This window comes from Pterocles gutturalis, unplaced genomic scaffold, assembly GCF_000699245.1.
Source record: "Pterocles gutturalis isolate BGI_N339 unplaced genomic scaffold, ASM69924v1 scaffold27694, whole genome shotgun sequence".
NCBI classification, from domain to species: domain Eukaryota; kingdom Metazoa; phylum Chordata; class Aves; order Pterocliformes; family Pteroclidae; genus Pterocles; species Pterocles gutturalis.
The window spans coordinates 20,195-34,566 of record NW_010131539.1 but is presented as its reverse complement, the minus strand read 5'-3'; the positions used below and the strand labels follow the sequence as shown (position 1 = coordinate 34,566).

The following is a 14,372-nucleotide window of genomic DNA, read 5'->3' as shown; positions in this document are numbered from 1 at the left end:
GGTTTAATATTTAAGACCAACCACATCATAGGACCATCATTATTTTCTGATTTTTAATTCATTAGATATTTGTGCTAAGTTAGGGAGATATTTTATTTAACACAAATCCAAACCTTGATAATAAGATGCAGCTTTAATATTTAATCCATTACCAGATCCTTAAAACAACTCATGAGAAATGTCATGAGCTCTCATGTACCTAAGACCAGACTGTGGGGGGAGAGTTCCAACCAAAATCCCTTCACGAACAGCACATTTCTCAGATACAATTTTTCAATATTATGGTATAATATTCATCTCATACTTCAGACTTCTGACACCATCACTGTAGCACCACACTACTACATTTTCTCTTTTCTGATTTCAGAAGTACCTGGTCAGGTCTCCCATCAGTCAAGAGATAAATAGCCTGAGTGTCAGTATCAGTAAAAGCAGTCTGGAGAGCTTTGAGTGTATTTGTGGAACTTCCAACCTAAGAAACCAAGAAGAAAAAGACAAAGAAACACCTATAAATAACAACAGTTCTTCGCCTCTGTTCTTAAATTAATAATGACAGTGTGCTGATTCAAGGCATATTACAGAACCAGAATAAGTAATAAAATGGTGAAAATGCATATGTCAAATAGCTAGAAAAATCAAAACAAGTGTTCAAGTAGCATAAATTGGTACCAAATTGGTATTCAGTGCTTATGCAAACACACATAAGCAAAATGCTGGCAACAGAAATAGGAGCTGTAGAAGCAAAAGCAATCACTAAAAGACTATAAACAGACTACAAGCTACAGGTAGATGTAAGATAAAAGTTACATTCTATTATATATTGGTTTATGAGAAGCTTAATATGACTTGGCAATGTGCACTTGCAGCCCAGAAAGCCAACAAAAGTGTGACCAGCAGGTTGAGGGAGGTGATTCTTCCCCTCTACGCTGCTCTTGTGAGACCCCACCTGGAGTACTGCACCCAGCTCTGGAGTCCTCAGTGCAGGAAGGACATGGACCTGTTAGACCAAGTCCAGAGGAGGGCCACAAAGATGACCAGAGGGCTGGAGCACCTCCCTTATGAGGAGAGGCTGAGAGAGTTGGGGTTGTTCAGCCTGGAGAAGAAAAGGCTCTGAGGTGACCTTATAGCGGCCTTCCAGTACCTGAAGGGGGCCTACAGACGAGATGGGGAGGGACTTTTTACAAGGGCGTGTAGTGATAGGACAAGGGGTAATGCTTTTAAGCTGAAAGAAGAAAAGTAAGGTATTATCAGTATGGAAAAGTGTTTCATTAAGTCATAGTCTTTCAATGGGGCCAAAGCAAAATGGCTGAAAAGGTGTGAGTCTGTTTTGTGCTAGTTTAACACCTGAGTACCAGTCTGGTGGGCAGACAGGATTGCAGTGGTATAAGTGAGAAGAGACACAGGGTCCACATACAAAATGCATTACAGGAGAGAAATGTAAAACACAAACTTTGACCCATACATGCAAAAACACATTGACATAGCATTATTTCTTCAGTCCTACTAATTGCATTAAAAGTTCTTCCAGTCCACCCCTCCACCGAACAGTTCTATTAGAAAGGGCAGAGTAAATAAATTAGGTGAAATGAAATAGGAGATACATTCTGAGAGTGAACCTGTATGTCTGCATAAGAATATATGGGCCAGGCAACAAGATAGTTCAGATGCCTTATAATCCTATCTTCTAATCCACAAATAATCCTTGCCAGTACTCACTCGTACGAAGTAACTAGCCTGAGCCACCTTCTCTGTGTTAAATATATCTAATATTCCTAATGTTTTAGTAAGCACTATAAAGTTTTAGGCACTCATCACTCATTTTTATGTGTACATTGACCATTCTGTCTCTTTTCAATAACGGTACATGGTTTTGATCTGATTTGAAACAACACAACTTCTTCCACTATATCATGGGAAAATATTGTGGATGCTGATGATGTGAGGGTAATAATTATGTACCTTATGAAAAAAGCTGTTAATTTTAGACTTCTCGGTTGCTACTGTTACAGATGGACACTGTTTTTAACAGTTTAAACAAAGTTTAAGTTCCTTCAACTATGTGGCATAATCACCCCGAAAATTTTAAATGTTATCATCTCTAAAGGAGTTTTAAGGAGCAGTTAGTTACTGTTTATAGCTAAGCTTCCTTATTCAACATCCTAGGACCAAAATCTATAAAATGAGATCAAGGTGTCTACTCTGATTAATATTCCAGAGCAATCTTCCGTTCATTTCAGCTTCACTGTAAAGCCAGCTTTCTGATCTCAGACTTATGCCTGCACCGCTTTAAACAGAGTAAAAGGTCAGCAGCAGATGTCATCTCCTCCAAAAAAGTAGACTGCTCTTGTACCATTCTCTATACCATTTCAGATATCTAGACCTGAACTTAGAAGAAAATTTACAATCAACAATTCACACCATTAATAATGGTGAAAAAGGCCATTCGCAAGTGCATATACAAGATAGTATAAAATTATAGTAGTGCAAAGTATTATTGAACTTGCGTGATGCTGTACCATGTATATGACTTAAACAGAGCCAACTTTTCAAGTCTCAAGGAAGGACATAAAATTAAGTTCACTGACCTCAGTTATAAGTATTCAGCAACTACTCAGTGAGGCCGCACTAATACTTTCTTTTCTTCATGTGTTTGTCTGTCAGTACTTTCTGAGAATACCAAGTTATTATCTTGTTTTGTAGTTTCAGAGGTGTTATGTAGCTGTCCTAATTCCCTCATCCCCAGGAATTTCATTATTAAGTCTGAGGAAGAACTGTCATAATGCTGAGAAGTTTTATTATATAAGCATGGTTTTTGTGTTAGAAAACATAACATGGGATATAACTGTACTGTTGTATGACTGCTTTTCAGTCCTGTGCTCATAACATTGCTGTCCACATTTGACACATTACCCGGTCCTAAAGCTACTCTCAGCTACAGTCTGGTGTCTGACTGCGGCTGATTACACACATTTCTGCTCTGTTTCAGGGAAAAATCCTCAGACTTTGGCCACTGTCAGAGAAAGAATATTGCATAGATGGACAGACATTTGGTCTGAGTATGGTTGGTCTCATGTTCCTATGAAGGCTAAAATCAGCTGTCCATCTGTGCACCAAGAGGGACTAGAAATGTTCCCCCAGCTCGTTTGCACCAGTTTCCTGTTATCACCTCTGAGCTGTAAGTCTGCCAGCAACAGCCCTCATCCATGCAGCAAGAGTGACAAATTTAGCACTGAGCACTGTCATGGTTCCTACAGAAATAAAATTGGCCAATGTTCGCATTGTGTCTACTAAACATAGCAGGCTGCAAGGTTAATTAATAATCTTAAAAATAGGTCCACTGTTAAAAGGATTATTATACCTGACAAAGATAATATGTTGTACTCAGATCTACTAAAGACTATACATCATCTATATTCCGAGTTTACTCAAGTCAAGCACTTAGTCAATCCAAAAATCCCCCAGCCATACAGAAAGAGAAGACACAAATATAACTTGTACAAACACGTTTTGCGATAATTAGTTTCCATCTTACCTCAAGCCCTTTTATCCAAAGCCAAGCATCTTGCAAATTTTCCTCATTAACTTCAGAAAGTTTCTCTTGCCACGCCACTGCTTGAGCACTAAATTTCACAAAGTTAAATCTCTTTTTGTATCTCAATTGTTCCTGCAAGAGACAGCATCTGAATTTTACTGACTAGTAGAAGTCATTTTAATTAATATATAGTTGTTTATATGGTTATAATAAATTATTATAATATTCAGTTATGGTAGAGAGAAAGACATACAGAGACAGAGACAATTATTGCCTGCAATTATTAAGATTACTTGAACTTCCCAGTGTAAGTTTCCATTTACTCATATTTCTCAAACTACTTGAACAGCAAATGTCTAGGAGGGCAAGAAAGAGAGAGACGAAACTGGGTACGAACAGTGGTATAAAGAAGAGATTATGACTGTTACCAAAGGAAACTGAAATCAGAATCCAAGTAAGACATTTGGAGGAGGAGAACAAGAATCAAATGTAGAGCACTGGCAAGCGGAGCTAGGACAGCAAGAGAGAATTAAGTTAAGAATTTGCTGATGTTGCTTTTGGACAGAAGTTATAAGGAAAAGAAGATTTGTGCAAGCTAGCACAAACTTTCAGAGCCTGGAATCTTTGCCTCCCTTTCATCACCATTTCTGAGCAGCTGCCTGTGAAACCTTCTGGCACAGTATTTAATCATTTTCTAGTGCCGATCTGCACAGAAGACCACATCATACTACGTCCTATCATATGTGCACTTAGCTTAAAAACCTCTGTTACAGTTTTAGATTTTCTAGTCCTATTAATGATTGCTCTCAATACCAGACTGATGGAATCTTTGTCAGTTACTCCTCTCAGGTCTAAAACCCTTAAGATTAATCATGTTTTAACAGTGCCTGTTTCTCTCAAATGTTAATGTAAGCTTAGGTGACACAACTAACAGCATTAGCAGCAGGTCAAAGGAAGTGATTCTCCCCCTCTACTCTGCTCGCATGAGACCCCACCTCGAGTACTGTGTTCAGGTGTGGGGCCCCCAACATAAAAAAGACCTGGACCTGTTGAAGAGAGTCCAGAGGAGAGCCACGAAATTAATCAGAGGGCTGGAGCACCTCCCCTATGAGGACAGGCTGAAAGACTTCAGCCTGGAGAAAAGACGGCCTCAAGGAGACTTCATAGCAGCCTTCCAGTACCTGAAGGGGGCCTACAGGAGAGATGGGGAGGCACTCTTTATCAGGGAGTGTAGTGATAAGACAAGAGTTAACGGGTATAAGCTAAAAGAGGGTAAATTTAGACTAGACATTAGGAAGAAATTTTTCACTGTGAGGGTGGTGAGACACTGGCACAGGTTGACCATGGAAGCTGTGGATGCCCCATCCCTGGAGGTGTTCAAGGCCAGGCTGGATGAGGCTTTGAGCAACCTGGTCTAGTGGAGGGTGTCCCTGCCCATGGCAGGGGGGTTGAAACTAGATGATCTTTAACGTCCTTTCCAACCCAGACCATTCTATGATTCTATGAACTGTAGATTTCTAAAACTGGGTAAGACAAATCCTGTCATAGGTGTGTCTCCCAATACTCACTGCTTTTGAGGTACTTCTGCACTTTGCAAGTGCCTTTGCAAAATTCTGAGTTACTGTAAGATGTAAGCAAGTTCAAAATGTAAAAGTATGAAGATGACTCTAGCACACGTTACAAATCACAACATACCAGTGAAATTGGATAATAGTGCTTAAAAATAAAAATGCCAAAGGTGTTTAATTGCATAGATTATTTTTGTTTGTTTTTACTTTTTTTTCTTTTCTTTTTTTTTGAGGGAGGTGGCTTGAGGGAAAGAACTACTTAAGCCTTTTTAATTTTTAACATTTTCTCCAGATTTTTTTCAAATATTTGTAAATTAGAGGAAAAAAAAAATTTTAACTGAAAAATTAGCACACCAAGAAAAAGCTAAATATTTTTATAAAGCTGCTATTTTTTTTAAATAATAAAAAAAATAGAATAACAACCATCCAGAAAAGATCAGCCTATTCCAAAATGCTCCTCAGTCTTCAGAATTATCACTTTATCATACCTGTATAAGCTGAAATATTTTCTCTTTCACTTGCGGCAGCTTGTCCTTCATAGACTGGGATGTATCAATAAGAATATAGACATCATCTTCAAATACATTCCCAAAGAGTCCTCTGCTTCCTTGTTGAAGCCACTTAATCCTGGGGGAGGAAAAAAAAAATCAAAACCTGGTCTGTAAGATTTTTGGAGCTTTGTGTATCAGAATCTAACAGGAAGAATCTTTGTATCACTGCTGTACTCCCTAGGCACCTGTTACTAGTTCCTGTCAGAAGTGGCATACTGGCCTTGGTGAACCAATCCTCTGTCACTACATAACAACACAAGGTATTTTTATTTTTTTATTTCATTGAGAATCTGGAGACAGACCAAACAGACATAGAAATACAGTACCTTTATTAAGTCAATTATCAGGTAGTTTCATCTAGGAAATCCCATGAGGAAGTAACTATAAATATTGCCCCCATACCTGTTCTCCAGCCTGAACTCAGGAAATCATTTAAGCATATGCTAATATTCCTCCCTTTCCAGGAAACCACTTGAGAACCTATTCTGCAAGAAACTTGAGCACTTTGAAGAGTCTTCACATAACACAGATGCTTCAATGCTTTGCTGACTTCGAGCCTTAAATACAGACTTAGTTTTACATTTTAAACAATATTCAAGCATGCATGCCAGTTAAATATGTGCATACATACTGTGGTGTACAAGAACATTTCTTCAGTAATGGCTGCAGCAGGTCCAAATCTCATTTCCCTTGAGAGTCATAAACTACTTGTCTACTTACTCTGAAGCAGAGACATTTAACAGATGGAATATAATGGCCCTGGGAAAAATATTACTCATCTCCACTGAGTTTTTAAAAAAAACACATCACGGAAACTCAAAGGATCCTATTACATTTGCTACTGATAGCTATTTTGCCATTAATTGTTTCCCCCAAAATGTTTGATGAGCTCTACCAAGACTTTTTAACAATGAGATGAACCATTCAAAACAGCAAATCCATAATCTTGGCTTCGATTTAAAAAATGTATAATCACCAAAACCCTTTACCTCAAATTTTTCTTTCACAGTATGTTAATGTTATCCTAAATACAGCAAGACAAAGATGAACTAAAAGGCATAACAAAACTCTGTTTGACCTTGCTAATGTATTCAGACTGTTATACTTTTGGTAGAGAAGCAGCAACAAAATGAAAGTTCACATCCTGCTTTTCTCAGTGAGACATCTCGTCCTAATACACAAAACAGGGTGACATTTATTCTTTCTCTCAGTTCTACAGCATCCGTTTTGAAAGTTTCCTTCTCATAACGTAGAGGTAAAAGCCAATTTACTTCAGGGCATCTTTCAGACAGATGAATCAGACCCTCAGACTGCCTATTTTTTTATAGGTGTCCTACAAAATCTAAGAGTGTATCTACACAGCTGCAGAAAAAGTAAACTAGGGAGCTAGCTTGAACAATGAACTTCTGATAATATGCATTACTTAATAGCTCATGCCCTGACTCTGATCTAGACTGCTCAAACTTGTCTTCAACACAAAATTGCAAAAGGGGCAGATAACTATTATCAGCATGGGCACAAGTCAAGCTGTGCTACTTGGCATCAGAGGTATCACAAGGGATCCTTAGGTACACAGGGGGAATGTTTACCAAGTTTTATTGGTGATTCTATAAGTTCTCTGCCACCTTATGCCCCAATGCTTTTTGGCACTTTCAGCAGTATTTCAATAATGTGCAGACTGACTTTCACATTTACATTCCAGAAGGAGAACAAAAGATAAAATTGTTCATTGGTTTTCTTACATGGCTACTAAGAAATCCTACTCACTAGATTCTGAACTAAAATGGGTTTCTGGCTTAGTACTGCTACTGGCATTTTACCAACCACTTCAGCTTATTGTGACAGTAAATGTCAAACATTTCAACACCAATGTAAAATAACACAAACTGATTTTATGTGACAGAACACTAACCTTCTTTCCACTTGTCTGAGAGCCGTCCTCATTTTCTCTTCATACTGCTTATACTTTTCTGTACTAACATATACATGAACTATGGATCCATCTTTCCAGACAGTATGTACAAACTTGTCACAGTATTTTGCATTAATTACCTTCCTCTTTGTCTCCTACAGCCAAGAAAAACATGTTTTATGTTCCAAAACACATTATTTTGCAGTGCCTTTAATATCTGGCAAACAAACTTCAAAGGCACCTGCTTGTTGCACATAAACAGGTGCAGAAATAGACATGGGATAGGGTGGTCACAAAATTTGCTCCTGGTAAAAGTCAATAGAAACTGTTTTTATTCTTGTAGCTACCAAGAACAGAAGTTTACCAAGCAGTGTAATGGTTGAGCTTGAGAAAAACAAATAGAAGGCAAATTAATCCAAATCTGTTTAAGGACCTGCAAACACTGAAGCCACTGAGACCAACACTTCATGTAAGGAAAAATAAAGATGACAAGCAATCTTTGTCCCACCCCGCACAAATACATAGAAAACCAAGTCATTGCTTAAACCAGTCTTGATTCTTCCTTGCAGATTATATGTGGACCAGTCCTTGAAACAGTCATTTTCAAATAGCCCTTTGAAACAATCTTATTTATGACCATCTTTGTCCCATTCCACTAATAAGCTGATTTTAACAAAAACTACAAAACAATGGACCATGCATTTCTTCATAAATTCAACTATCAGTCAAGTTTTCAAGATTTAAAACAAAAAGTAAACAACTCATAGGACATGAGGGCAAATTAACAATACTCACAGCATCAGTTTGTGAAGATTCATCCTCTGGCTTAGTTTTTATGTCAACAATCCCATCTGCATGGCGAAAAGTACAATCAGCAAGTGCATCATACAGTGTGAGCTTCTGAGCTTTCAAGCCATACTTCTGCAACCACTTCTCAGAAGTCAAATATTTGTCAGATGTATGTGGATGATCAACACAAGAGTTTGCTAATAAAGAAAACAGAACAAACAAAACCTCCTGTATAACATGGTTAATTTTGGATAAGGTATTTTCAAAAACAGGCTACAGTGCTGCAGTCAAAATTTTCACACAGGTTCTACTTCACTGACAGCTTTGGAGTAAGAGGGTATTTATGACTGATTTTAATATTCTCTACTTTGCTTGTGGGGTTTTTTTGTTATCAGGCATTTCTTCGCAACAAATTCCTTTGTAAATGGAACAAACCCATCAGAACACAAGACAGAAAGGAAGATAAATAGCTACAAGATCAACATATAAAGTGAATATTCTTAGTAGTATGAATGTTCACTTAACTGGTTGAACTACAAAATGTCAGAAAAGAGTCCTGTACAAGATGTAAAGATGTCTAACTTCAAGGAGAACCATTTGAGAAATTGAAACAACAGGAGATATAATTGAAAACAGTTAAGAATATCAACTAACATTGCCGCTGGTCTTTTTCGGAGAAGGCCATTTAAAGTAAGAGGCAAACTATAATGTCTTTGGAAGAGATTTGACTGTGTTTCTCTGCAGTATTGTCTTTTTATAGGCTGAATATTGCAACATATATTCCAAGCCAAAAATCACTTGTGTACCGTCTTAACATTTTCTCTAGTTCTATACCCTTCTTCTAGCATTTTTAATCGATACTGAAAGAAATTGGATATCTTTTTTGTCTGATCTGGTATGACTGTTCTCATGCTTACCCTTTTATGTAATTTTGTTCTAGAAATTTTATAAGGACCATCTTAAGGTTGGGCTGTGCACAGCTTTGGGTACTGGTAAAAGGATACAAGGCTCTACACTCACTCATCACAAGCTCAATAAACCACACCTAAGCCAAACGACCCAGGGGTGGGTCTCATAGCAGGAGAATTTATTTTGCCACACCTTCATTTCAGTGGACCTAGCTAGTTCAAATGTCTAATCTGTTTAGATGGAGCTACAGTGAGAACAATATGGAGATCCTGAGCCTGTAAACAAACTTATGGAGACATCTGCTGCCTTCACAAACACAGAGATCAGCCAGCATCAGGGCAGGTGCAGGCTTTGGAGCCTGTTCATGTGGAAACATTTGCTTTCTGGTTGCTTGTGGTCCTTAGGACAGTCAGAGTGGCAAGCGCCACATATGCACACACATAATTTAAAAAATAAAACTGTTGTTTTCTTTCTTCCACATGCTTTATGTAAGAATTCATGTCTCAGTTCAGGTAACTAGTGCAATATCTGGAGAGTCAGCAGAAAAATTGTCTCTTTTCTCTGTTTCTTCTCCTGAAGAATATTGCAATCTTCAGAACAAACTACATTTTGCAGCAGAGCATTTTAAAGAGACCAGGGAAGCAAAACCAGGAAGAAATGCAGGCAAACAGGAAGACTGCAGTTACTTGGATCAATGGGCAAAAGTCAAATAATGCTGAAGAACTGACAAAATAAATCACACTGTAATTTAATTTCCTTTTATTTATTTATGAAGTGATTAAATATATGATGGCATACACTAAAAGAACATTAAAGCTGCACAGTCAGGCACACATAAATAAATACTGAAATTAGAGCTGCCTTTGCAGCTTTATTGTGGTCTTTTTGTTCATATGCATTATAGTATAGCTGTTTAACTTCATATGGGAAGTCCTGCTAATTCAGAAGATGCTATCATCAGTATAAAGAACTGTATTATGCCTTCACAGAAGAAGGAACTCAAGTTTAAGTCCTGCAGGGTTATATTATTGACAGATGTTCAAACCCATGCAGGCAGGCAAAGTTCCAAGCTTCAAATCTTCACCATTGTCACCCTAGTCACACATCTCAACACAATGCTGAGAGTTCAGGCGACTGACGAACTGACTGTGAAAGTGTTCCTCAGCAAGTGATCCAGAAAAGGGCATCTGGCCCCAGCCTCCATCTAGTCAAAGTGAAAGCAATTGCTCTGCAAAAGCAATACTGGAGCTACACAAAATCACTGATGACTTGTGCTAACTCAACCTGAATCTTCTATCAACTTACGCAAAAAATACAACCAGACACAATGTAAGTATTTTAAAATGAGGGACTAATGCAGAATATAGGCACTGACAATCACAGCTATGATCTTGAAAATCCACCCCCCTCAGTCGCAGTACAACACTGAACCTGCCTAGACTCTACAGATTCCCAAGTTTCCAGTATTTAAGTCTTGCCAATGTGATCATTCTGCTCATGCATGCGCAGAGCACCTCCATTTTAGCAGGGTTGAGTAAGTTCTCACCATCCCCCATTTAAGCCTTCCAGAGATTCGGAAACCAGCTACGTTTCTGTCTCCAGTAGGGCTCAGTCCAATCAATATGCACGGAACAACAAATGGATCATGTTCTAGGCCAAACATAGTGGCGGGAACTATTAGTTTAATGAACAAATGTGGGTGTTCCTCCATGTTTCTTAACACAAGAGCACTCATCCAGAATCGGTTTCAGTCCTCTACCTTCGACTAAGAGAATTCAAACCCACACTTCTTCCCTTTCAGTGGAATAAACTAGCTCCCAGGTTGGAGGCTATTCCTAGAAGACCTTGATAGGAGAGAGATGAGGTACTTCCCCAGAACTGTGTAGAATAAAGATTTACTGGCCTAGGCAGAGAGAAAGAGATGACAAAAAAAGAATTTCAGTATCTTGAAATCTAGGCAATTTCTAAACCTAGTCACTGGTGAACTAAAAACGATGTGTTTCTAACGGGAGCTGTTCACATTCAGCAAGTTTAAGCAGTAGTAAACAGAGATCCGTAATGGAAAGTTTTAAGCAACCTTCAGTTTAGCTGCCAAGTATAGGTGCTACCTGTATACAGACATTTCTCAGAAAATCATCCCCAAATTGACATGTAATCAAAACCATTCACAAATAAAAAATTGATCATTAATATCATGATAACTCTCTTGAAAAAAACATAAACTATACCATCTCGAGAAGCAGGCTGGTCAGGTTCACATAGAATTTTCTGAACTTGTCTCACTGTGCTCCTGGCTTCCTCCAACTCCTTCCAGATCAAAAAGACATCTTCACGGACACCAGCTACTGCAAAAGAAATAATAAATAGAGCTTGACATTTTGAGACAATTTCTGCTTGTTATAACTCCTCAATTACCACAGTAATTGGGTTCATCCAGATGTTGCCACGTAACCTTGTTTTCTTGAGGCCCCATTGCAGTGACAAGTGCTGTTCTTTGATAGACTTCAAAAAAGGGCTCAAAGTTAGCACCAGGAAAGGAGAGGTGCTTAGCCTCGTGGAAATAATCTCCAGAGCTGGCCACAGATTGTTCCCACAATGAAATCAAATCCTTTTTACCACTCTTGGATAATAGTAAGGAAACTCCACAAAGAAATTCACATGCTGTCCCCTGCACTTCATTGCAAAAGCTGGCTCCAAATATTAGACGCAACTTTGAAACTTTAAAAAGAAGATATCTTCAACTCTTTCAATTCCCTTAAAGTACATAAATACTTTTATTTAAAGCTAAATTTTGTTTTCATGAAGAGTATAGGATGAAATTTTGCGAAGATAAGTTTATTTTTATCCTAACAATTCTCAACAGTCATAAATAAATGCAAAAAATTTAAAATGTTTTACTATCAGGCTATATTCTCAAAAAACTGGAAAAATCCAAAGCTGGAGTTGATACAAGGTTTTCTTAATCTCAGTAGATGTATTTGTCTTGATCAAAAAAAATTAGAATATGCATTTATTTAGCAGAGTACAATTATTAAAACTGAGGCATCATGTATACCTAAGCAGTATAAACTACTAAAAAAATGTGTTAAATTAGGTTAGTCTCAGAGTTTAAATTGCAATATAGGACAATACAGAAAACCTGTGTTTAGTGTTACAGTAAAAATAGAAAAGAAACTGAATCATGAGCTATCCTAACCACAAATGCACATTACAACCTATTACAGATTACAACCTATTACTGAATTGCATATAAAGATGCTGAACAAGGCAAACTATATCTTGTCATCTAGTGGTTCAGTTAATGTACAGTGGTGATCCACTGTATAAAAGATAAGACATGCAAAGCTGCCTACTAAAGTAAGGCTATCAGTAAACAAACAAACCTGATAATTTTGTTCTTTGATAAACTTCCCTGAAATAATAATATGAACATTTTACAAAATAACAACTCAATTGTGAAATGCTTTTAGTTTCCAAGAAATATTTTGAAATGTGTTATTGTACACTGCCATCTCCTGGGACCATCCTGCATTTCAAAAACACCTATTTCAACTGTTAGAACAAAGATCAACATTTCCTAAATCACAAAAAGCTTAAGTAAAGTAGATCACTCCACAATGTAAAACACAAAAGGAAGAAAAATCCTCAATCTGTTATTTTTACCTTTTAAGTTTAAGAAAAGTATTCTATTCAAATACTTCAGAAAGAAGTCAACTTTTATAACCAATTCCTCCCTAGAAATGCAAAACATACAAAATCTGAGCATTGGCAAAATGCCAGCAAGTTTGGAGCTAGAGATTTTCTGATGAGTACTCAGCCATTGAATATATATATATACACACCTGTTGTCACTGTTAAAACCACAATACACATGCATTCACACCACACATGCACATATTTTGAAGTTTAAGACTGTTGAGAACGAGATTCCAGTGGAGCTGTCTTCAACTAAATCTGGATATCTTCCATAAACTATCAAATACTGGGGATCCAGACTTAATTCTACGAAAATTTTTAATGTTATGTTTGAAAATATTGAAAGAAGTATGCATATTTCAACTACCTTTAAAATAATACTGATGATATCATTGTGTTGCTTTATTTTTCCTTAAATCAATGCCATGGACTCATCAAATTTACAGGATTACTGTTACTGTCTCCAGGAAGACATTATGTGTATTGAATTTGTATTACACAAGAAGGTATTTTTCCTTTATTTATGCTGCAGCACAGCAAAGTAAAACCGCATGTACTTTCAAAGCAAGTATGTTTGATGACACAAATTATACAGCACAAATGCAGACATCAACAACTGCACATGTGAAGGCCAAGTTGCTTAGAAAACATTTTTTTCTGACAACAGTTTTTCCTGGATTCAGCTGGGAGAGCAGGTTGCAAGCAGTGACAAACCAAGCAAATTTCTCTCTCCACACGGGACGATCACCTTCACCTCCACCTCCACCTCGGCCTTTTTTCCTCTCCAGCTAAGGAGGAGTGGGAAAGAAAAGCTGTGCCTTTTGAAACTGAGCCCCCAAACTCAAAATATATATACATATACAATGCATAGTATCTTCCAGGTGTGATTCTCAACCTGTCACCTCTCCCTCAAAGTACATCAGTGAAAAACGACCAAGAAAGCACAAAACCTCTCTTTGGTTTAAATTCCTTGTGCTCACACCTCAGCTGTGCCATTTTTGGGAACCAGCAACAGAAAAGCAGCTTAAAGCCCCCCTCGGGGCAGTGCAGTCCCCAGCGCCACTGGCTCTCACGTGCCTTCAGGTGCCCAGGTCCCCAGAAAGGCCTTGTCTTAAAAAACTGCTTTATCCCTGGAGGGAAAGGGCCCTCCCCATCCCCCCCGCATGAAGTAGTGGTGGTTTAACGGCCACCCAGGCTGGAACCCTGGGGACCCCCGTGGTTCGGATTCAAAAACGGCCACAGGGCAACGGCAGGAGGGCGGCCACCAGACATGCAAGAGGAAACCAGCCTTAACGCCCTGCTGCCTGCCTCCAAGCAGGCACCGAGCGCAGTTGGTTGCTTTTGGCTCTTGCTGTGGTGGTCGCAACTGTGCGGAGCACTTCACGCTGGGCCAGTGTTTCAGATGTGCCTTGCCC

The 14,372-nt window shown here is 38.3% G+C and overlaps 1 protein-coding gene across 1 annotated transcript in view; it reads right to left on the bottom strand.

Annotated features, from left to right (window-relative positions):
- The window catches only part of VWA3B (von Willebrand factor A domain containing 3B), a gene marked incomplete at its 3' end in the record, with an annotated part of 60,612 nt that overhangs the window by 27,606 nt on the left and 18,634 nt on the right, over nucleotides 1-14,372 (bottom strand). Inside the window, exons 9-14 of the mRNA XM_010080657.1 lie at nucleotides 11,490-11,606; nucleotides 8,359-8,549; nucleotides 7,564-7,718; nucleotides 5,589-5,727; nucleotides 3,533-3,664; nucleotides 374-472 (exon numbers count right to left, since the gene is read on the bottom strand). Coding sequence (XP_010078959.1) covers nucleotides 374-472; nucleotides 3,533-3,664; nucleotides 5,589-5,727; nucleotides 7,564-7,718; nucleotides 8,359-8,549; nucleotides 11,490-11,606 — 833 coding nt within the window. The remainder of the gene's footprint in view (nucleotides 1-373; nucleotides 473-3,532; nucleotides 3,665-5,588; nucleotides 5,728-7,563; nucleotides 7,719-8,358; nucleotides 8,550-11,489; nucleotides 11,607-14,372) is intronic.